The following is a 24286-nucleotide window of genomic DNA, read 5'->3' on the forward strand; positions in this document are numbered from 1 at the left end:
TTGAGCTGCTACGGCCAGGTTTATCTAACACCCCTCAGAGGTCTTCTGTGGGGTGGGAAGGGGCCCCCCAGGGCATAGAAGGTGGCGTTTGAATGCAATCACCTAAGAGCGTGAGGTTAGGAACAGCTGGGTCTTTCACAAGATTTGAGGCAATCTGGTCTTTTTTTTCACGTTTCTGTGACTTTGCCCTGCAAGTGTGTCTGCCATTCAATACACACACAACATGTGGATGCGTGGATGAGCCCGGGCATCGGACGATGGTAAAGGAAATGGAATGTCCACACGTCACTGAGAAGTCTGCAAACTAAACAACCTAAGAAAGATGGAGCACTCAGTCTTGACACTGTCACCCTGGGACGGTGACTTACAGAGCCCAATGCATGGACCCACCTGACAGGTCAGCACCTCTGTCAAACGGGACATCTCACGGGCAAGTTCATCCCAAGCCCAGCAGCCGTGGCTGGCAGAGGCTGCTTACACGGGCTGCTTCTCATCCCAGGAAAAGCCACAGGTGCACTCTCAGCTTTCCCTGCACTGGGCTCCTGCCCTCTGACTCTGTTAAAGGGAGTTCCTGGTTTCCCGCTTCTACCAATGGACTGAGTCAGACGTGCCCCAGCCAATCAGAACTGCACCACTGCATCCAAATTTGCACCCTGACCAACCAGAACTGTACAATTTTATTGGGAAACCTCATTTGCCTAACATGGGCCTCACGGGAACCTGGGTGCAACGGTCCCTGTAAAAGGCAGCCGCCTCTTTGTTTTGGGGGGCTATGCTTTTGGGTTCCACCTGAGGGCTCCATCTCCCCAGGTCGCAAACTGTCCCCTAAATAAAGTCCCTCCTCTGTCTCGCCAGTGCCTTTTGGATTTGATCACAGTATCAACTGTAGGCAACCCATTTGTGAAAAATGAATCCCTACTTCCTGTATTTAGGCGAGACTTTGAAACAGTTATTGGATCATTAACTAACAATAAAAGGGTGGGCAAAAGTAGGAATAAATAAAATCAATTAAAAAATTTTTTAAAAACCTCAGGTCAAGAGACTGACAAGATTTATTAAAAGTGTTTTCTCAGTAGTGTTTATTAATGCACATGATTCTAGTAGCAAATACATTTCTCACCACTCATTTACAAGCTGTAACAATTTATTTGAGAGTATAAATATATAAATACACTTTACAAAGACACTAACCACTTCTGACCAATGAAGCCGTGTGAGCAAGCAGCTGGTGAAGGACTTTGAAAAGCGCCCACTGGGGCTGCGGCACGCCCTTCGGAAAAGCCTAGGACCATTCGCTCAAACTGCAAACACGAGGTTAATCGGGGAAGGCAGACGCAAGGCCGCGCCATTTTATAGCCTCAGGAAATCGCCACTGTGCTACATGACTGGCGTTCACACAGGAGCTGCCTGGGGAGGAAACGTCAGATCTCTTCACTGCGAGCAGTGGGTTTCCGCTGGTCATGCCAACGCACATGTGGCATCTGCTCAGCAGGGTGAACAAAACAGCCGTGTGGGGTCCCCTCCAGCTCTGCTCTGTGTCACCAGCAGCAGTGTGTGGTTTCCCGGTCATGCTCACGCTCATGGTGCAAACAGCAGGCCTTCGTGGAAGATCCCGAAGCATAGTCTCCTCTTTACAACGTGACCACGAGAGGTTTTATACGCCATGAAGCCACGTCAGTCACTGGGGTTCATCGGGTCACGTGCAGACTCCACTGCACACTCAGCAGAACAGCGCTGGGGCCCAGCCCCACCCAAGTGTTGAGTGCGACTCTAGAAACGTCACTGCTCTGAAGTCATGCTCGTTCACCCCCATTATGCAACACGGGTAACAGTATATTGGTATGAAAGATGCATATTAAAAACCCAGGCAACTGAAACTGGAGTTTCGAGCTCCTTGTCCAGTCTGTCAGCCACGGTGGTCCGTGTGGTGAATGGCTGCGGGAAACTTCTGGGGCGCATTCGGGTGCCAGGAGACCCAACTCCCAGCAGGCCTGTGCCCAGACCAGCGGTAGGCCAGCGCAGACACGGACATCCTGGAAACAGGCTGATTTCTGGCTCCACCTCCCTCTGCGTAAGGAAGCGGCCTGTCCACCCTCCCTCCCACAGTGGTCCAGAGCCTGCATGCGTGCTCACACCCACCGTGTCCTGCTGGACACGTGCCCCTCTGAGCTCCGCCGGGGATGGGACGGCAGCTGGCAGACGCGCTTCGGGATGCCCTTCCTGCCACTGGATCCGGTCCTGCTCAGGCCACACTGCTGGCGCCCATCGCTGCCGTGCAGGTCACGTGTCTCCTGTGGTTTCAGCAAATCAGGCCCCTCTTCAGACTCGAAAGAGAGGAGCAGGAACTTGGCAGCAGACTGCAGGTCCCCGCGGCTCTGACAGCCGTCGGTGGGGAGGGCCCGGGCCAAGCTGCAAACGCTCTCCACACAACTCCTGAGCTGACTTCCGTCCCCGGCGCGTCCTGTACAGGGAAAAGAGAAGGTGATTGGGCTGCCCTCTCTTCACCCAGCGCCCATCACTGTCACGTGACTCCTGGGAACTTTTCCTCAGAGCAACCCACTGTGACGACTCCAAACCAGTGATGGCTGTCCATCCAGCTGATCTACTAAATAAGCTAGTGGGGTTTTTCAAGGATTGAATTCCTCAGGTGCAAGTACTGACACATAGTAAGTGGGAAGTCTGCCACCCAAGTCCCTATGTTGCTAATGACTGTCAGCGAAGTAGCATTAATTACGTTTCGTTAATAAATGAAACTAGAGGTGAACAGATGTCTGAGCTTCATTAAACTATAAAATTTTGATTAAAACTACCAATTCTGTTTACCTCTCAGGGAAGGAATAACAATCTGAAAAGCCTGCTCTAAGCAGTGCTGCAACTTCAGAAGTTCTGGGGCACAATCAACCATCTTCTTCAAGTCCTGGTATCCAGAACCACCTTCTTGTGCAAGACATCTGGAACTTCTCTGTGGGAACAAAATTCATACATAAATACAGGGCAGGTTACATGGCAGCAAGGGTCCATCCACACGGCTTTAACACCAGAGCCGTGTCTCTAAGAAAGAGATGAGTTTCATTTCCTCAGCAGTGTTTAACTCTCGTTCTACAAGCAAGACTAACGTACAATATTAACAGTTACTGTTTTCAAAAGAAATAAAAGCTTTTACCTAATCACCCCATCACAGGAGAATGGAACAAAACAACAGTACCGCTATCATCCAATTTCATAAAAGATACATGTATTTAATATTTAAGATCTTAACTTTCTACCTGCCATTCATTCTACTTAAATGTAAATTTTCAAGCCATAAACATCTCCCTCCCTTTGAACACACTGATTACAAACTTAAGTTTATATTTTCTGTTCACCTACGATATAAGGATAGTTTGATTCAGCTGTGTTTTAGAATCTGAGCACACGGGTTAGACACAGTGCTCTAACACACGTTTTTAGCCTACAGTGACTATCCCAGGAAACGCTGAGCATCACTAAACCAGGGGTATAAGAGACAGACAGGTTACACTGATCAACGTCCACACAGTGGCTCCTCACTAAACTGCTAAGTTACGACATCCAGGCGGACACAGTGGAGAGCTACCATCGTGCCTGGCCCATGGTCATCTGGCTAAGGGTGAGAGATGAGACCAGAGTAACAAACTCGAGCCCAGCGAGATGGTAAAAAAAACAATGAACAGAATTAAACAGAAACAATGTGAAGTTTCTCTTACTGTTTTCCATTCTGCAAAGACACTTTCAAGAGCCCCGACAAACGCCCGGGCGTTGGCGTTCATCCGCTGAGTGACCTGGAGAGAACGTTACAATTTATTGCACAAGCAATCCTTCGCAAGTACAAACCCCAGAACTGCAGGGGCCAGTAGGGAGAAGTTCTAGCCCAGAGGTCAGGAGACAGCGTCCTAGTCCTACGACCACAAGCAAACAGCTAGAGCCCAGGGAGCTCCTCCTGGCTGACCGACTCAGCAGGAAAGGGAAGCGGCAGACAGTCTAACACGTCGTTACAACCACACCTAGAACAGACGGGTCTCTGAAAGTCAGTCATTAGAGCCGAACTTGACCTTCGGAATCCTCAGCTCACCAATCATAATGCTCAATAAGGAAAATTAGTGCATGAATAATTCAAAAAACTCATGTCGGTGACACGCTGGGAACATGACTCCTTGCCTGGCAGAGGCTCCCAACTGACTAGTTCATACCTGTGACACAGGTGGCAGCACAGGTGAAGGACAGGGTCAGAGCATGGGTGACAAGCGAATGCTGGAAAGTGTCACGGTTCTAGCACAGGCCTTGGGGTCACACCCACACCCACCCCCACCACCTCTAAGACTGCGGGGCTTTTGCTCGGTGTCAGGGAGCTGCGAGTGGGGAGGAGCTTCTGCAGGAGCCGCACACTCTTCACCAATCAGCATTCTGGTGTGAAGTCATCAACTCGAACCCCTGGCCTTGAACTTAGTCCAGGCACTACAGCAACGCAAGTGAGAAGCAGAGATGGAAACGCAGGGGAGAGTTACCAGCAGGGGTCGCAGCCTCTCCGCCTGCCTGGGGTTCTGCACAGCGGTGACCAGCAGGGGTCAGGGGCCAGGGATCGCCACCACTCCACCTGCTGGGGCCCTGCACAGTCACACAGGCCACAGCAACCCAGGAGCATCAAGGGGAAATGCCACCCCAACAATGACAGCAACAGCCTTTCCAACAACACGACTTGACACAGATTCACGTACACAAATGTGCAGAAATCTCATTCGTGCAGTTACACATTTAGAAACCAGACTCCTCCACCCTCTGCTGCCCCAGAGAATGCCCTCTGCTACTCTCACCTGGTCCTGGGGGCACTGCCTCAGGAGCTCACGCTGTATTTCCTGCGCCCTGGCTACCCCGGACGCGAGCAGGGTCTCCAGCCCCGAGCCAACGCCACCCCACATGGCGGCCATGAACTCCTCCTGGGGAAGGCGTGTGAGCATTAACTGGTAAATTCAGGCTTCAGATTTATCAAAAAAGTTAAATAACTGCTATATATTTCTGCTTATTTAGAAACAGTACATTCCAAGTTTATTATATTCAACCTAAGCCAGGTAAGAATTATAACATCCGGCATGCTACATTGTTGTCGCAGACACAATGTTGCCAGAACAGACACATGGTAACACTGTCTACAGCCTCAGCAGCCTCCCCCGAAGACACAAATTTCCTGGGATTGCAGAGTTGTCTGCATGCAAACCCTCCAGGGTAGACCATCAGCATCAAACCAAAGGTCCAAGGGGTCAAATGAGGACTCCAAAATCACCCAGCACGTCCACACATGTGGCCACCTTAGACTGAAACAATTTTAGTTCTCATTAAAGTAAATTAAAAGTAGGAACTATTTTAAAATAAAAACTGGCCATGTGCAGGGACACTAGTAACAGAGTTCCTCCCACTCAGAGCTCCTGGTGCTGACTTACCGGGATGCCGGCCTCTGGAAGACACAGTTCATTCCCCTGAAGGACCACCAACTGCCCTACGCACTTCACAGCCTGCTGCACGCTGTGGACGGCCTTCTTCTGCGTGTCCTTGACCATCGATGGTATGTCTGCGCAGCATCCCTAGAAGACAGCCGTGGACGGCACATCGGACATGCGGCTCCCAGGCAGAGCGACGTGGACAAAGTAGACTCTGCGTCCATTGACAAAGTGATCAAGCTTTCTCCAAGTCCCTGTCCCAGAAAACATGTGGCCTGCAGCTACCCACAGTGACAGAGTGACAAGGAACACGGCCGCCTCCACCCTCTGGGCGTCACATGTGAGCAGGGGTGTGAGCAGGGGACATGGGTGTGTACACAGTTGACCAGATATAACATGGGACTGGTCAGTGAGCACAGGAGGCTGGACACTACGGTGGCTCTTTTGCCCTTGAGCTTTTCCTGCCGATAGTGCCTGACAGGTGGTTACCGCAGACATTCCCATGTGGGGATGACAGACCACCTGGTGCCCGGCACACAGAAAGCCAGGGTCAGTCCCTTACAGAACCCACAACCTTGGGTTCCAGAACAGAAGTCGCTCTAGAAACCCCAATGGCCCTAACTCTGGGAGGCGCAATAGGACAAGGTCAAGTGAAGCTTTCCAAACACCCTTCACATGACCACCAGCCCACTGACACACCTGCAAGAACACCTGCAGGTGTCCGCCCAGCATCTTCACCTCCTGCCTCAGCTCATCTGCAAGCCTTGCCACATCGGTGCCAGTGCTGGGAGAAACGCTCGCCAGCCAGTACATGAGGAGCGCCGTGAGCTGCCCGAAGGCACAGGCGACCCGAACAGTTTGCGCCTGGGCCACGCAATCGGAAGAGAACACTTTGAAAGAAGGAGAGTGATCAGACAGGGCAACCTGCAGACAGAAGGGCTGACCCAACACCACTCATGGCCACCCAGTCAGGAAACGGGCCCCGGTAACGATGGTCACGCACAGCAGTGCCCGGACAGAGAGGTGCTGCCGCGGTGAGGACAGCATGCACTGTGGTGCCCAGGCAGATAGGAACCACCGCGGGAGACTTACGGTCATCCTGGCTCTGCTCGTCCTGCTCCTCATACGCCTGCGCGATGGCAAGGAGCCCGCTATGAATGGCGAGGAAACTGCCTACTAGGCTGTCGGCCACTGTCCCTCCCTCATGACTCTCTCCAAGCACAGCCAGTGACGAGCTGATCAGCTCTCTGCAAATCCTTGGAAGAGTTGATGCTGGGGGGCCGGGGCACATGGTGCTCAGTTTCTGCATCAAGCCTGGTTACATCCAACAGGCTTGATGTCAGCCTGGTTTCGGGCACAGGGCCTTCAAACAGGCACCGTGTAGACCTGTTGGCCAGCACGCTCAGGCAGGAGAGGCTCACTCCATACGCCCGACTGCTAGGCGCCCGGCTGGCTGGCACGGGCCTCATTCAACAACTGGCACAGCCCACGCCTCCTCCCGCAGAGGACAGTGCAGACTGACCATACGCACTGGGCTTGCCTCACAAGGAAACACACATCTTGTGAACGTCTGCACACCATGCCCTCCCCACGTGAACAGCTTTGGGATGACACAGCACAGGAGGCTATCAAAAGGGCAGCGGCTCCGTCCCTCCTCTTAGAGGAAGGGACTATGGGTCGCAGGGCCCCGACACAGCATTTCTCCGTCTGTGAGGTGATCTAAGGACACACACATGACGAACATGGACTCTGACCTGAGGAAGCCTGGACGTCATGCAAATAGCCGGAGATCCTCCTGTCCTTCACCAGGCTGCGGCTCCTGACAGGGGTGGACAGGGCGATTAGTGGTCTGCCGCATGGAAGCGTCACTAAGAACAGTTGTCATTTAATCCTCTGAAGAAACTCTGTGTGTGTGTGTGTGTGTGTGTGTGTGTGCGCGCGCGCGCACGTGCGTGCACGCTGCAGGAACACTTCATCAAGGGTTCAATACACTGGGTTCACTGAGCAAGAATGGTACTATTATTTCTAGGTACTGTTCCAAGCAGGTAGTTAACTAACTACATAGAACAGGCTCTGACCTCCACAGAGGGACACAGCATACATGGCTTCTGGGCTTGCTGAGCTACAAGTTCACAGGAAGAAACTAGACAAATAACTACAGTAAAGTGATGAGTGTCATGAGAGCACAGAGCTGTCGGAGCTCAGGTGAGACTGGCCCAGGAGGGGGAGGGCCGCTATATTGATATGAAGCATCAATATGGGCAGCTGAACGGCAAGGCTGGCCTGGGAGCAGGGAACAGCATTCAGACGCAGGGAACAGAGTCCAGACGCAGCACCAGCATGTCGGGAGGAGAGGCCAAGGCTGGGGGCGAGGCTGACCTCATGTGCCCACTGTCCTGAGGACTGTGAACAGGGAACGGGTGGGTGAACACTGACATCTTTGCTGCCCATGTGAAAAGTACCTGTGCAGTACGGCAGCTGCACAAGCGGAGGAAGTGGGTTCTCCCTGTCTCTCCTTGGCTGCTCCTTTCCCTCAACCAAAAAAGACACTCTCTCTCCCTCAAGGGGGACGGCTATTTAGCTGTTCCCTGTTTCCTAACTGCTGGGAAAGCAGCCTCCCTCCGTACCTGCCTGTCACCATGTAAACTCCACCTCCAGTCCCCAGAGCTCAACAAGCCTCCAGCTATGACCCAGCTCTGAACCTAGTGGCCCCTCTAGAGTCCCTTTTTACAGACTTTGCTCCTCTGGCCCCACAGAGAAAAGCACATCAGCTGTAAAGACTGATGTGCTCCGTCCATCACAGGCTAACTGATTCAAACATAACCCTCCCCATGGATGCCCACAGAACAGGCTCGTGACAGAGGAGACAGCAACTCTTAAAGGTCACAGTGCTTGGCACTCGGGCGGAGGGCTTGTCGTTGCAGTGAAGTCTGAACCAGGAAGACCTGTCCCCTCACCACTATCATAGGCAAATGATGCTGAAACTCACATAAAGAAAATATGTGTGACGTTCCTTTCTAAGAATTTCTATTTAGCAGTGGGGGGAATTTTACTTTTAACTGTCAACAGTACACATCAAAATTTATGGGCTGCTGGACCTCTGTTTTACGGCAGACGGCAGCGCCTGTCAGAGCCCGGAGGTGGTGCTGTAATTGAGAGGCTGTCAGGGCTCCCGTTACTGTGGCCATCTCAGGGCGAGCCATCCGTCGTAAACATCCTCACAAGGCTGCAGCTTCACTACAAGGTCTCTGACCAAGAGCAATTCACTGCCCTTAAATGATACTTTTAAATTACAGATGTTCTCAGAAACATCTCTGCCAAACAACACCCAATTTCAAAATTTTAGGAAAGATTAAAAAAAATTGATTTTTCAGTAACAATTGAAACTTCACCTGATTCCCTAATTACTATCCTAACAGTCGGCAGGAAATAGTGTGTCAATCGTCAACATTCCATATGCTAAAATTGTAATGTTAATGACCAATGCTCGCATTGTAGTCTACAATTACAAGAACTCAAATTTCTGTTCACAATAAAAAACAAGAGAAAACCAGTCATTCTAAAATCTGGAGGAACCTTAAATCACCCTATAATGAATCTGTAGTTCTGGTTTGATTTTTTGGGAGGCTAGTGTCACTCTAGGTTGGTTTATGTACCTCACGCCCAGTCACCTAACTCCGCCCAGGGACACTTCCACTCATCTCAGTGCCGGAGCCGAGGTCCTCAAGAAATGTCCTGAAGAAATAACCGTCATTGGTATGAGATCAGAAGTCATACCCTGTCTTTCACACATAGGCATCCAATAGCGAGCTGCCACTTACTAAATATATACCAACTATAGTAAGAGCTTTACATACATTACCTCTAATCCTCATAATTGGACATCATCACCACCATTATCACCACCACAATCACCACCTTCATCATCACCATCATCACCACCACCATCATCATCACCACCACCACCACCACCATCACCATCACCATTACCACCACCATCACCACCACCATTATCACCATCATCACCACCACCACCACCACTCCACTCCTTCCTGCAAAGTTCTAAACCCAAAACTGCACACCTGGATGTCCCCTGGGAACCTCAGACTCGTCTTACCCTGCATCTCCGGAGACACTGTTTGCTCTAGTCAGTCACCCCAGGTGAACCCAGGACTCACCTGTGAGCCCTCTCTCCCTCCACCCCACAGCCAGCCAAAGCCTTCTGGAGCCTGACTCTGCCCTGCAGCCCTCCTGCCTGAACACAGGCCCGGCTTCCCCAGCTGTCCCTCCAGGTTTCTGAACCCCACTCCTCAAGGACACAGAGCCTATCTACCCATCTCCGTGCCCTCGGGACAGAGCAGAGAGCAGTCCTGGTTAAACCCCAGAGTAAGAAGGACTTGTGTAGAAAGCAGTCTGTGAGCACACACCATGCTGACAGCTAAACTGGTTCCAAGACCAAGGCCGCCCTCCTGTCCTGAAGCACTGGCTTCTCCACAGTCTGTGCACTGGAGGCCTGTGCGGAAACCTCTCTTCCCGGAAGAGCACTGTTGAGCAAATAAGTTTGTAAAATTTGTGTTATTTTGTTTTGCTCACTTTTATTATTAAAAATGGCCACCACTCATGTGATGATGCTGCCACATGATACAGCTAATTACCTTCATGCTTAGAAAGGGGCTTGGTTATGCTAATGTTTGCTGGAGGAGAGAACTATCCTGCTGCAAAGTTTGAAGAAGGAGGAAGGAGGAGCTGGGAGGCCATTTTGGGCAGAGACGACATTGTTGCAGAGGAGGCAGGCAGCCAAAATGGTGGCAGCTGAAGAGGACAGAGGTGAGGGGCTTTGTGAGCTCTGCTGATAACTGGTGGGGCCTTTGATTCTAGGGAAACTCGGAAAAGATTCTCCTGGTTGTGGTACCGGAGAATGTGTGAACGGATTTTGGTGCCCGTGTATTTGTTTTTACTCGCCGGCCAAGTGCGAGGCTACAAATTAAGAAAATGGCCCACCATTTCTTGGCTCTGTTGTTTCTCTACAATCTGTCTGAATCTAATGGGAACCTGCACATGCCAAGTGGCTGTGATGGCTGCGACTACTGGCCACACAAGCACCTATGTTTTCAGTTAATAAGTAGCACTTGTCACGTACAGAAGTTCTCTGTCACCACGATTTATTCTCTGTGGTGCTCATGTTAACTGGACAGCATTTGAAATTCAGTGACTTACAATAAAATATCATAGAATATGCCAAGTTCTTGAGAAAGGGTAATTTAAAAGTAATAAACGCTGTTCATTGTTATAGGAAATTAGATTTATGCCATTCCAAGTTGCTCTGAAGACTTATATGGTGAAATACGGAACATTTTTGTTCCTATTTTAACTGAGAAACAGTATGATGCCTCATGTGCTGTAATTTAATCAGTAACATACTGTTTCTCTTCCGTCATTGTGGTCCCTTTGCAGACACATCCATCATGACAACTGACAGTTCTTTAAAAATAAGGAAATGAAATATATGGAGACCCAGACCAAGAAGACCAGGAACACATGTCCTTACCTCCTTCTAGAAAATGAAGAAAGGGGTGCATTTGTGAGGTCGGGTTCCCACTCATCCTCAGGGTCACAAAAGAGGTCGTCACACTTGTTGGCACAGTTACTCTAAGAAAAACAACAGTCATTTCTGTTCCTTATGAACTTAAAAATGTTTAGCACTAACAAAAATTTTAAATACTTTGTTACATTTAAAATATAAAATTAGCAACATCACAGGTCAACAGGTCATCTGCCAAAATACTAAAAAAAAATCACATACATCACAGGTCAACAGGTCATCTGCCAAAATACTAAAAAAAAATCTCATTCCTTATCAAATAAAAACTCAATCCTATGAGGTTAAGAATTATTTTAAAAGAAATCTGATAAAAGCCACAGAAATCATTCAATAACTCAGAGATAATAAACTTGGGATTTAGAAAACAGTAAAAATAAAAAAAACAAAAAATTCTCAGGAGAGAAATAAAATAATCTGATATTAAGGCCTGACCAGGTGGTGGCACAGTGGATAAAGCGTCAGACTGGGACGGGCAGGACCCAGGTTCAAAACCCCGAGGTCACCGGCTTGAGCACGGGCTCATCTGGTTTGAGCAAGGCTCACCAGCTTGAGCAAGTGGTTGCTCAATCTGCTATAGCCCCCCAGTCAAGGTACATATGAGAAAGCAATCAATGAATAACTAAGGAGCCGCAAAGAAGAATTGGTGCTTCTCATCTCTCTCCCTTTCTGCCTATCTGTCCTTATCAGTCCCTCTCTCTGTCTCTGTCACACACACACACACACACACACACACACACAAAGATTCACCTACTGGTTGTTTCTATCAATCATATAATAACCTATGTTTTAAATCCATTAACAATTAAAGTTCTAACATGATACTATATAGCACATGATTCAGAAATAGTATAATTACATGGAAAAAAGAGTAAGGAATATTGTGGTGAACAATTGGGAAAAAAAATAAAGTAGGGTAACAATTGCTCACTGACCAGATTTCAATGTCTACACCAAGGCAAGGATGCCCACAAGACCTCAAGACAGTGATTCACATTTATGGCAGAACATTTAGAAACTGCTCACACATCTCAACACAAAGACACAACAGAGGCACTCAGAACCTGTCAGTCAGAGATAACAAAGTCAGCGCACTGGTGTGACTCCTTTCATTGCTGGGTTTTTGATCATGAGCACGCCTGTACTCCTGGAATAAACCCGGTGTGCTCATGGTGTGAGGGTTTTCTGGGTACATGTCAAGGTCTACACAGCTGTGAGCCCATTATGAGTGGTGTGCGATTCTACTCTGAATCATCTTTTCAAGTTTTGTGGGTTTGGTTTGATTTTAATCAATTATCTAGCATCACAAGACTACTGTGACAGCTCTATCTCATGCGATGTTCTAGAATAGTTTACAGGATACCACATAATTACGAGCGAATAGATTCAGCACTAAGTGCTTCTATCAGAGCTGTATGAAACCAGCAATACTTTATCTACAGACGACAGCAAACGCATGTAACTGCTCACACTGGTTGGTTTCGGAAATGCAAACTGACTGTTCTCTGCCCAAGTTTCTTGACTGAGGAACATTTGCTTTTATATATATTATTTTGTATTTCAAAAAGTTCAGTGAGACTTTAATAACATCCAGACCTCGTAAAGTTCTTTCATGGCTGCAAGCTTGGACTCAAACTTTTCCAGGCTCCAGAAAGTGGACACTCCGAGTCGCAGGTTCTGCACCCGGACGCAGGAGTCGGCACCACTTCCTTTGTCCGAGGGCTCATGTCTGAAACAAAAAGTGTTATCTTAAAACACACACACTGCCCTGGCCGGTTGGCTCAGTGGTAGAGCATCGGCCTGGCGTGCAGAAGTCCCGGGTTCGATTCCCGACCAGGGCACACAGGAGAAGCACCCATTTGCTTCTCCACTCCCCCACTCCTTCCTCTCTGTCTCTCTCTTCCCCTCCCGCAGCAAGGCTCCATTGGAGCAAAGATGGCCCGGGCGCTGGGGATGGCTCTGTGGCCTCTGCCCCAGGCGCTGCAGTGGCTCTGGTCGCAACAGAGCGACGCCCCGGAGGGGCAGAGCATTGTCCCCTGGTGGGCAGAGCGTCGCCCCTGGTGGGCGTGCCGGGTGGATCCCGGTCGGGCGCATGCGGGAGTCTGTCTTACTGTCTCTCCCCATTTCCAGCTTCAGAAAAAAAAAACACAAAAAAACACACACTTGTTTATTTTAGGAGCTTTCCGAATTAGATTAACTTCCACAAAAATCTGGCCCACTGATTAAATATATATTTCTATATTAAGCATTTTTATTACAGTGATAATCAAATCGAGTGTATGCTACATTAAAACGTACATAAAAACTTTATAAATCAAAAGAGGTCTAATAAGGTAATTCCCTTTAAAATGTGAAATACTGATAAATTTTCAACTCAGAAGGAAGAAAGTCCTAAGGCATCGAGAGTGCTCAGTGTATAAACCACAGCAATCAGCAGGCTGCTGAGAGCAGGTCCCTGCACAGCAAGCCCGGGCGGGGGTCAGACGGCCACCAGGCATCGAACACCCACTCCTTCCCAGACAGGCACTGCAGAGAACCACGTCTATAGAGAAACTGAACAGATAACATGGAGGCAAATTCTTTTAAGACAAGGAATGGCTTGAACGATTAGGACAGTCGATGGCTCACCTGCCGAACACGTAGTATCTCTTTAGTCTGCTGCTGATGGCGTTGGCCTCCTGGAGCATCATGGAGAGCTTCATGGAGCTCCAGCTGGTGGGGACTGAGAGATGAGGGAAGAGGACACAGATATGAGAGTGATGGGCACCACCCACCTGCAGAACAGCTCCGGGAAACACACGTTCTGGATGAGCGGCTTTAAGCAGCCATACGGAAGTTGGAGCAAAGTGAGTAACTCCCCTTCAGCCCTTGTTGCAAAAGGACACTGTTCACATAAAACGAGGTTTGGGCCTGGCCAGCTGGCTCAGTGGTAGAGCGTCAGCCTGGCATGTGGAAGTCCTGGTTTCAATTCCGAGTCAGTGCACACAGGAGAAGCGCCCATCTGCTTCTCCACCCTTCCCTCTCTCCTTTCTCTCTCTCTCTTCCCCTATCGCAGCCAAGGCTCCATGGGAGCAAAGTTGGCCTGGACACTGAGGATGGCTCCATGGCCTCCGCCTCAGGCACCAGAATGGCTGCAGTTGCAATGGAGCAATGTCCCAGATGGGCAGAGCATTGCCCCCTGGTGGGCATGCTGGATGGATCCTGGTCAGGAGCATGCAGGAGTCTGTCTGCCTCCCCACTTCTAACTTTGGAAAAATACAAAACAAAATAAAACAAAACAAAAAAAATACATTTTCAATATACGAAGGTAACCAACGCTAACCTTGCAGTAATTACAGAACACACACAATTTCAGGAAATGTTAAACTCATCACATACTCACTCGTGAGAGTTTTATTCTTGTGACTGTGCTGTAGTATTTGTACTTCTTTGGCAATTTTTTGTTTCTCGGCTTCTAGAGCTTCCAGAATCCTTGTGTGGTGGATGCTGTGGTCCTCCAGTGCCTATGTGATGGTCATCAATAGAGACCCACACGTGAGAATATGCAGAGATTGTGCAACCAGAGTAATTATCCTAACATAATTATACCTCATTTTACAGTGTGTGTTTTATTAAGCATAAAAGGCTATTAAAAATATGTAAAATACCCCAAACTCGATTCCCAGTCAGGACACACAGAAGTGCCCATGTGCTTATCCACCCCTCCCCCTCTCACTTCTCTCTCTCTCTTTCTTTTCTCCTCCTCTCCTACAGCCATGGCTAGAATGGAGCAAGTTGCCCCTGGGCTCTGCAGATGGCTCCATGGAGCCTCTGCCTCAGGCACTAAGAAGAGCTAGGTTGCTAAACAACAGAGCAACACCCCAAATGGGCAGAGCATTGCCCCCTAGTGGGCTTGCCAGGTGAATCCCGGTCAGGGCGCATGCAGAAATCTATCTCTGCCTCCCCTCCTCTCACTAAACAAAGAGTAAATAAATAAAAATGTATAAGATATCTTTATAAAGTGATCTCCCCCACAATAACAACAAGAACAAAAAATTTCAGAAGAAAAACCTGCTCAAAGCAGCCCACATTCAAGGACCTCTGACTAAATAAAAGTTAAATTTAAGACACCAAAAAACCTCCTGGGACACAAATGAGCCTCATAACAGCCCACTAATCACATTTCAAAATGTAAACAGTTCTGCTTCTCCTAAATCTCTGTGAGTTTTGTGCCTGTTGTGTCCTGGCGCTGACTGGTAATATGTGAACAAGTTACTACAGCATCCAAACTTGGTCACAGCTGAGATTCCCATGGGCCATCACCATCACTCCCTGCCCACCTGGCCGGATCAAGTTCGGGTCTGCCCAGTCCCTGGGGACCCGGTGTGGCTGGCAGGTGTGCCGATGCTGCTGCTCTGAGCACCACTGATATCATGAGGCTGACCACAGAGATGAGCAGCACTGACCACGACACCCTGGGCGGTACATGGGTTAAAGGAGCGGCCATGGAAGAAACCTGCCCTCCAAGATGATGGGGCCGGTGCCCACGCCTCTCAGGGCTCACTCAGGCAGGCGCTGCCAGCTGCCGTTTCCCGGGGCCGACAGTGTCCCATCAGTGACAGAGAGTAAGAGTGTGACAGTGACAACCTCCCAGACTGCCCAGCCCTGTGCCTCGTGTGCATGCTCTGTAGCACGACCAGTCCCAGGACAGCTGTGCTGCTCGGAGACAAGCAGTGTGGATGAGCTGGAGGAACAGCTGTGTCCCCCTCAAAGCAGGTGTGTGGGCTACAGGGGCCGGTGGTGAGCCCGACCAGGACAAGCAGATAGGGGCCTGCGAGCCGGACGCAGGCCTCCCCTCTGTCCAGAGCCCCCACTCCTAAAGACAGGAGGGTACCCCGCTCTCCCCCACAGTGGCAGCGACCGCGGGAGGTCACCTGTTTGGCAGCCAGACACTGTACCGCCAGCCACTTTCTGCTGGCATGGACTTCCTGCTCCAGACACTGCTTCGCCCTCTCGAGCTCCTCAATCCTGTGGCTGGCTTCCCGGTGACTCAGTTCCTGCATTTTCTTCCTGTGAGACTCCTCTTTCTTTAAAGGACGATAATGAAATACACAGCATTTTTTCAAAGCTTCCCCAGATGTCAAAGGCCTCTCCTTTCACCAGAGCATGAGGACTAAGAGGAATGTCCCCCACTCATGCGCACTGACAAGCTAACCACAGAGAAACCTTGCAGTCAAACCCTTCTCTACAGGAGCTCCTGGGAATGCAGGCGGCAGGGGCAGAGCCTGGGGAGCACCTGTGACACCAGTGAGATGACAACAGCCCCTCTGACAGTTGGCATTTTGGGGCATCCAAAAGTCAGCACCCAGAGCAGGTAAACACCGAAGAGTGTGACACACGTGGGTGGGACAGACGCCTGGGGCTGGAGGAAGTGAGGGGCTGCAGGAAGCCCCTCTGGGCCGGGTTTCTCAGAGCCGCCACCTGTCTGCCACTGACAGGAGAGGTGGAGGCCTGGCCCCACGGCTGCATGGCGTGGCTGTCCTGATACCCGGCTCCTTACAGGGACACAAGTGTCCCCAATGCCCTAGCAGAGAAGGCCCAGCCCCACCATTTACCAGCTCCGCCTCCAGGGCCTCGATCCTGCTCTCGTAGGCGGCCCTCTGGGAGGACAGCTCCTGCTCGGCCACCTCCCTGGCGATCTGGACGCCCTGCAGCATCTCTTGCTTCACCTGCAGCCGGGCCTCCTGGACCTCCGCTTCCAGCCTGTGGAGCACAGAGTCTCACGCGCCCCGCCAGGAGTGCTGCACACACAACAGCTTCCCTCCTAATTCTCCAATCACAGTTCACATTCAACATTATTTCATGTGAGTGTCTGGCGTGCAGCACAGCAGTTAGATGGTCACAACCATGACAGTGCTTGATTACGTTAAAATCTTTTCCATGAAGCAAAAAGCTAATCTCTAAACATAATTTCTGACATTCTGTCAATAGCGTTTGTGAATTTTTATTAGCTTTAGAATTGTTCATACAAAGAAAACATGAAAGGATGAAACTGCTTATTTTCAACTTAGTTACTATTACAGATGCCTGACATTTAGTTAAACACGGTTTGCTAACGCCTAAGGAAAACACATCATATAAACATATGGTTTTAAAGTGGGTGCTTCTGTAAATATTATAGTAAACGTTATAGTGAACACAAAACAAAACAAGACTATTCTATGTCAAACTGACGATGGTAGAGCAATAATTATATGTCATACACCTGTACCTGTCCGCTTCCATACCTGGAACTGTGCAGACACCAAATTTCTGCCTTTTGAGTGTTTGTGGAATGAACGAATGAGCCACGAGAAAGACCACATCCCACAGTCGGCACCCAGAGCCAATGGCGGTGTGAGCCCGTGCTGCCCTTGCTGCAGACCTCCCTTCCCCCAGGGCCTCACTGCTCAGATCCGCAACACTCACTGCACTCTCTGGGCCACGAGCAGCTCGTTCTTGGCAAAGTCAAAGTCCTTCGGCCCCTCACTGGTGGGAACGCCTCCCGTGGACGGTCTCGTCTGGACCTCCACTGGGTGATTAAACCTGAAGTAATGGTCTCCACCGAGCACCACTCGATCCCCCTAAAGCACACAACAAGAGTCACTAGTGCGGCTCAGTCTGGACAGGAAACTACGGGACAAAACACAGGCTGAGTGAATTGGTCCAGTCCAGGACTATTAGTGAGACACACAGAATCACAGCCACTCCCAGTTGCTCAACACGTTCCAGATGCTAAGCTCTGTGTTCAACATTTCACACAGGCATCACCTGCTTGCTGTGCACATCTCACAGCAACCCATGACACATGGCTGCCCAACCTCGGAAGTAGGCACAAGGCATTTCCTCCAGCCTCCGCTGACAGGCAGGTCACATGTAAGTGACTATGTGTCTCATGGTGCCTGCCACACTGCTTCACACCTGTGCTCCCCATGTAATTACTAAAATGTTCCCACAAGGGCTCCGGTCTTCTAGGTGACGTTCAACTGGCTGGTCCAACAGCTTTTCAGAGGTTACAGCACAAACGGCAGGGTCAGGGCCCCCCGGACTGAAAAGCCCAGCGCTTCACTGGACACAGCAATGCAGACTGCGGTCAGCTCGTTGGTCCTGTTACAGCCAGACTTTTGTCTTTGCACATGAGAAGGCAGTTAATGATTTAATAGGAAGGGGGATTTTCAAACTGAAACACAAATAAATTGAACAACTTGCTTAAAGCCAAACAACGTCCCCCATTTTGGCGCCCGCCCACTTACATGGTGCAGCACCGTGGGCTCCAGAATGTGCCTTCCATTTACGTACGTCTTTGCTTCCCTGATCGGGATGATGCTCACGGTCCCGTCAACATTTGTGATCATGCTGTTGAGACAGGAACACGCTGTTATGATCACAGGACAGGCGGCAACGCAGGAGTAGGTGACATGGGCTGGGCCGCTCAGGGCTGCACCTCGGGGGTTAGGTTCCGTCAATTCATGACAACAACTTAACATTTGTTTGGTTTCCTCCATTCAGATCTTGGAGTCTGGTGAGAATGCCTGGCCTCCCTAGCAGTTCTATCCACCATATGTAGGGGAGTGTGCTCGTGTGTATTTTAATTATGACTACTTAAAAAAAAATACCCCCTACACACACACACACACACACACACACACACACACACACACACACACACACGAGAGCGCGCGCACACACACACAAAAAATGAGAAAAAATTCCAACCAAAAACCCCACATTAAAATACTGATGATGGTTCACCTATAGATGGAACAGATGTGATGTGTTCTGTTCTGTACTTTTCGATTTACACAAGAGCTTTAGTAATAAAACAGCGACCATCTTCCTCTACGAGAGTGGAGGGCACAAAGATTAAAGCGCTTGGTGGCACCGACCTCCAAGTAAGACTACAGAACAGCAGCCACAAGCACGCCATGGTCCTCCGAGTCTTTTTACTCAGAGAACAGGAAAGAAACCCCAAAGTGCAGTTCATCTTCGGATGGACTGGACAGAAAGGGCTGAAGCAGACCCATTTCAGGAGGGGTGCTGTGTGAATGCAACAGGTCACAAGTGCAGCAGAGGCCACCGAATCCTTGGTCCTGGCAGACGCGCCACTCACATAGAGACCAAATGAACCACATCCCTACTTCTCAAACAAGGTTCTTAACGTGATAGCAAACTTCAGGACGTCTGGAAGAGCATTCAGGTTACTGTCTCCAGAACTCCATGTGGAAGGTTCTCAGACAAGACACAGAGACTGACAACCACAAGGGAAGAGTCGACTGCAATGAAACCCAGACCTGTGGCCCACCAGGAGCCACCACAAGGGAGTGACAAGACGAGGCACACGCTGGAAAGAAGACGTCTCAACACATAAAACGCACAAAGATGTGGCAATGAGAACACATGAAGAACTCTCACAAATTACTAATAAAAAAACAATCCAATTGAACAATGGATTAATGACATGAATAGGCAAGTCAAGGGGAAGCAAACAAAAATGGCCAAAGATTATTTGTTGAGGAAACACAGAAGTCCGCAACAAGGCTGCGTGTCATGTGCACTTGATGGGCCTAAAGGAAAGCCTGACAACACCAAGTGCTGACACGGATTTGGAGTAACAGGCACCCTCAATGCCAATGGGAACAGAAACTGATCATTACTTTGGGAAAGAATTTGAAATTACCCAGTAAAGTTGAATATGCATTCAAAGTCATAAATGCACAGCTTCAGACATACAATTTAAGACTGCTTGCCAAAATTTAAAAGTATTATTATAGATAATCAGAGAACTACAATTCTCACACAGCACAGGGGGCAAACGAGAGCTCTGGCAGGCCAGCCTCCCAAGGGCTCACAGCTCGGTCGGTCACATGGGAAACTCCACACTTGTACCAGGTGGCGGGTTCAGGGACACTCACTGCACTACTGTGGGCAAAAATGTATAAACGCAACGTCTGTCACCAAATGAGATAGATTGTGACAATATTAAAGACGGATGATAAATACAGGGGTGAGAACACACATGGAGCTGGGACAGGCTGCATGCACTGTCACCCCGACAATGCCTGTATCAGCCAGTCCAGAGGGACAAGGTTCCCCTGGCAGTCTCACACTGGTCCATCAACCCACATCCAGCCACACACGACAACGGAGTTTAGCTTCAGGTCTGTGGCTATCGTGCCAAGAAGCCTGTCCCTCAACCCAACAGGTCACTCAACTGAAACAAAACTGAGTGTCAGTAGTTTGTACCCCACGTCATCCTTGGAAAACACTCATAGTGTCGTTTTTCCGGGTAAAGACACCTCTGAAGAATGACACCAAAGACTCAGCACACACACATGCCTCGTGTGACCAGGACCAGACGCCTAATGAAAACAACAGTGCCTGTGCCTCCTGAGAGGCTTCACTTACCAGTGGTCATCGGCCACCAGCACCCCAGACAACTGGATGTCAGGCCGGGAGGTGGGGCGGCGCTTCCCGACCGTAGTGGTGCCCTCCTTTATCACGTACAACAGCACCTCCGACAGCTGAGGGTCTTCGCTCAGGTTGACCAGGTTCGGCAAATGGTTGTCCACTTGAAAGGTAATGCCTGCTTTCTGGTGAGAGTCAGAGAAGTCAATGAGCCGTGACTACAAGCACAAAGTTGTTAAACTCACTTAAAACAAGAGGTCTATGTTACACACTGAAGTTGTGCCATGTAAAGTCTCCCTCAAGCCAGGTTGCTCAGCACCTCCCCTGTGGTTCCCTGGGGTGTGCACCAACACACCCAAGATGTCCGTTACGGTGCTCCTCCTCTGCCCACCACCTCCACACCATGCCGTTCTCACTGATCAATCACTCCACAGTCTATACAAGACTCACTCCCCACATGGCCACCAGCTTAGCTCAGGGCCTCTCAGTCCACCCTGAGCTCCCACACCCTGCTGACTTCCCCTGCTTTCAGCCCATTTACACCTCACACCACGCTAACTCTCCGGAGTCTTCTTAAAGTGTCCACCTCCTGCTCACACACTTTCAATGACTTCCCACGTCCTGCAGATAAAACTCAAACTCCCTGGCTGGATAGTAAGTCCTTAATCAAAGAACCATAACCCATCCCTCCAAATCCATCTCCTCTGACCTTCCACAAACTGCTCCAATGAAACAGAGTCACTGCCTCTGAGCACCATACCCTGTACATGCCTCCTGTCCTCTCCCTAGTGAAGTAACCCCCATGCTACCCAGCCCAATACCATCCTGCCTCCTCCAGGAAGCTGGACCGACCATTCCCAGGGAAGCCCCCTCCTGAGTTCTAACAGGACTCACTGCCACTCACTTGAAACATTTCCTCTTCTGCCAACACCTCTGCCCTGGACCATCCCTCCCATCTCCCAGAACCTCACTGCAAAAGGGGTCTGACTCCTACAAACAAGCTCAAGCTCTCGTCCTTTAAGGAAACAAACCCTCACAGCCTTCTGAGTCCTATAGTTCCCCCGAGGTTTCAGCATCTGTATGAGGCCGTGTCCTGATCTCTTATCACCCCAGCCCACTGCCATCAGCTGCATCTTCCCCGCCATAGTGACCCTGTCACCTCATGACAAAGGTGTGCACCTCAGACACCTAAGCGTCGGCCCCGAGTGTTATTTCTCTTGGTACCCACCTTGAAAATACACTTCTCGGTCCCATCATCTCTTGAATCTGACCCTTCCTCTCCACTCCAACCCTAGTCCAAGCTCCTCACTGTCACAGTCTGACCTCTGTCACCAGCACTGATGTGGAGCCTCCCAGTTCTGACACCGGGCTGTTCTGGTTGCCTCGGTCAAAACCCCTGGCTGCTGGCCCTGCCAGGTCCTGCTCAGGTACGGGACCTCGTCAGCTGTCCCTTCTCTTTCTCGTCCTCCTGACAACCACCCTCGTGAGTCACCTCCTCTGCTCTCCTGCTGCTACAGTCTAACTGCACAGTGGGGCTGTATGACATTGCCAGTCTTGGGCACCTGCCCGGGCTATGGACTCCCTGGACCACAAGCCCCTGAGGGACAAGCTGCCTGCCATGCATCTTGGCTCCCTGCACCTGGCCCAGTGCAAATGCTGAATAGCATCTGTGAACGGGCTGTTTCTGTGTGAACCTCCCCACTGGCCAGCGGCCCTGAGCAAGTGCCCTTAGGACCCCTCACTGCTACATGCTGTCCACAGCAGGCCCCATACTGAGTCAGTGCCTGGGATGCCCTGGGAAAACGGATCTCACATGTTTACCTGCCCCTCTAACTTTCCCATCACTCAGAGCAAGGAAACTGTACCTGTAACTCCTTTATTTCCTCATGTTTCCGTTTTTCAGCTTGTTCAAATTTTTCTTTCCACATTCTATCCAAAGACAAACAAAATAATAGTGTAAAAAATACCCACATATATGTAAGATCAGGAATCAACAATCAATAAAGAGCAGGAAACCACTTGAGAGTAAGTAAGATCGCCTAGGGGTGGGCTGAGGATGTCCTGTGTGGGAGGGGGCGAGAGCGGGGACACTCCCCCAGCCCACGAGGCTCCAGCATGTGCAGCGCTGCGCCCGCCCACCTCTGCATCTCTGCCATGTCCCGCTCCTGCTGGTGCAGCTTCATGCGGAGCGATGTGACCTCCTGCCGACAGAGCCGGTTCCGCTCGGGGTCCCCGTGCTGACGGCTCCTCTGGGCCGCCTTCAGCTTCTCAATCTCCGCTTTCAGTTCTGAACATTTGTGAAAAGATACATTGTTGGTCACAGTGGACAGTCAGCCTAATCTTCCAATTTCCATTTCACTCAAAGTTTCAATTAAACATTAAATTACTACATGAACTAGGCTGTTCGCAGAAATCAATTTGTGCCTACATCAGCCATACGTCTCCAACTAGCCATGACCTGTGCCAGGTAGGAGGATCCCAGGTAGGGTGACCATGTCACATTCTGCCCAGTGGGCACTCTGAGGACAAGGCGTGACGAGTCCCACTGGGACAGTCCGTCCCCAGCAGACCTATCTCAGGATACCTCGGGTAAAGGTCAAAGGTCTGCCAGCTGCAATCACAACACTTATTTTCATGAGAATAGTCCTGTCTGTGGGAGTGTGGGAATTCAGACCAGAAGCTAGTCCCGGAGGGAGCAAACTTGCTCTGTCTGGGCCACGGCCAGCACCTCCGCCCCTCCTGCTACTGAAGGGCCAGAGCGCAGGTGGAGGACAGTCATCCCTCAGTGGGGTGCCTGGGGCACACAGGAAGTAGTGTGAGTGACAGACACCTATACCAGAAACTCAGGGCAAAGAGCCTCTGCATCCAAGGCCAGCCACAAGGGCAGGTGACAACAGGGACAATGGCAGAAGTCCGACAGGGAAAAGCAAACCAACGACCTGAGGGCCAGTGCTGCACCCACAGATGTGGGTCACTCCCTATCTCCCTGCACCCAGGCTCCACCCCACGGTCCCCCTCCATCACCACAGAACAATGGCTGAGTCATTTCAACAGGCACAGAAGAAACCTGATTTTCTTCAGTCACTCATTTCCACAGCCCAAATTAGTCCTTGAGACGGAACTGCTGTGAGATGCTCCTAACCGCCCAGGGGACGCTCACCTCGGATCAGCTGTGCACTCATGTCCTCATTCACTCTGGCCACGTTGATGATCCGGCGGGCCTGGTGGGCGTAGCGCAGGGTGCTCAAAGTCTCCTCCACACTGCTGGCGGCCGGGCTGACCGTGGCGATCATCACTGTCTTGGAGTTGCCCCCCAGGCTCTCCTTCAACAGCCTTTGAGGGAAAGGGCCACCATTAAACTGCGCGTCTGCAGCCCGAGAGCAGCAACTCTCCAGGTTCCACAACAGATGTGCAAGATGCCCCTCATGCTGGGGGTGGGGGGCTTCCTGGTGTTTGTGGCCCTTTTTAGAGCTCAGGGACATGCCATTTTCTCTTATACTTTTCATACCATTTCATGAAGTGACAATCGGTGCACAGATTTTAAAATACGGTTAACCATCAACTATTCAATAAGATACCTCTCTCCCTGCACTAGACCGTGAACCACTTTAGAAAAGAGACTGTGTGTGCTGGTCACCTGTTTCCAGGGCTGTTGTGACATTCGGAGCAGGGAGGGGCTCAATAAAGGCTAAAATAATCAGAAATTGTTTTCCGTTACATGGAAAAGCTGTATTTAAGAGGGAAAAAGAGTATGAGGCTAAAAAGTCTATCTTTATCAATGTAGAATGAACTTCACTATTCTTAACTTTCAAAA

General features: G+C 50.2%; 1 protein-coding gene across 4 annotated transcripts in view; it reads right to left on the bottom strand.

Annotated features, from left to right (window-relative positions):
* Window positions 1-2116: 2116 nt before the first annotated feature.
* The window catches only part of KIF14 (kinesin family member 14), a 32987-nt gene continuing 10817 nt past the window's right edge, over window positions 2117-24286 (bottom strand). Inside the window, exons 11-30 of one of the 4 annotated variants that reach the window (XM_066238777.1) lie at window positions 23633-23805; window positions 22612-22759; window positions 22338-22401; window positions 20473-20657; window positions 18321-18423; window positions 17497-17651; window positions 16644-16791; window positions 15963-16115; window positions 14432-14552; window positions 13678-13771; window positions 12646-12778; window positions 10999-11099; window positions 7205-7269; window positions 6543-6722; window positions 6150-6340; window positions 5454-5594; window positions 4830-4952; window positions 3726-3800; window positions 2824-2962; window positions 2117-2461 (exon numbers count right to left, since the gene is read on the bottom strand). In XM_066238777.1, the coding sequence (XP_066094874.1) occupies window positions 2130-2461; window positions 2824-2962; window positions 3726-3800; window positions 4830-4952; window positions 5454-5594; window positions 6150-6340; window positions 6543-6722; window positions 7205-7269; window positions 10999-11099; window positions 12646-12778; window positions 13678-13771; window positions 14432-14552; window positions 15963-16115; window positions 16644-16791; window positions 17497-17651; window positions 18321-18423; window positions 20473-20657; window positions 22338-22401; window positions 22612-22759; window positions 23633-23805 (2824 nt within the window). In that variant the 3' untranslated portion in view covers window positions 2117-2129. Of the gene's footprint in view, window positions 2462-2823; window positions 2963-3725; window positions 3801-4162; window positions 4474-4829; window positions 4953-5453; window positions 5595-6149; window positions 6341-6542; window positions 6765-7204; window positions 7270-10998; window positions 11100-12645; window positions 12779-13677; window positions 13772-14431; window positions 14553-15962; window positions 16116-16643; window positions 16792-17496; window positions 17652-18320; window positions 18424-20472; window positions 20658-22337; window positions 22402-22611; window positions 22760-23632; window positions 23806-24286 lie in introns of those variants that run through there. The other 3 variants (XM_066238768.1, XM_066238786.1, XM_066238794.1) reach the window with 3 other exon arrangements.

The sequence above is a fragment of the Saccopteryx bilineata genome, chromosome 1, assembly GCF_036850765.1.
Source record: "Saccopteryx bilineata isolate mSacBil1 chromosome 1, mSacBil1_pri_phased_curated, whole genome shotgun sequence".
In the NCBI taxonomy this organism is placed as follows: domain Eukaryota; kingdom Metazoa; phylum Chordata; class Mammalia; order Chiroptera; family Emballonuridae; genus Saccopteryx; species Saccopteryx bilineata.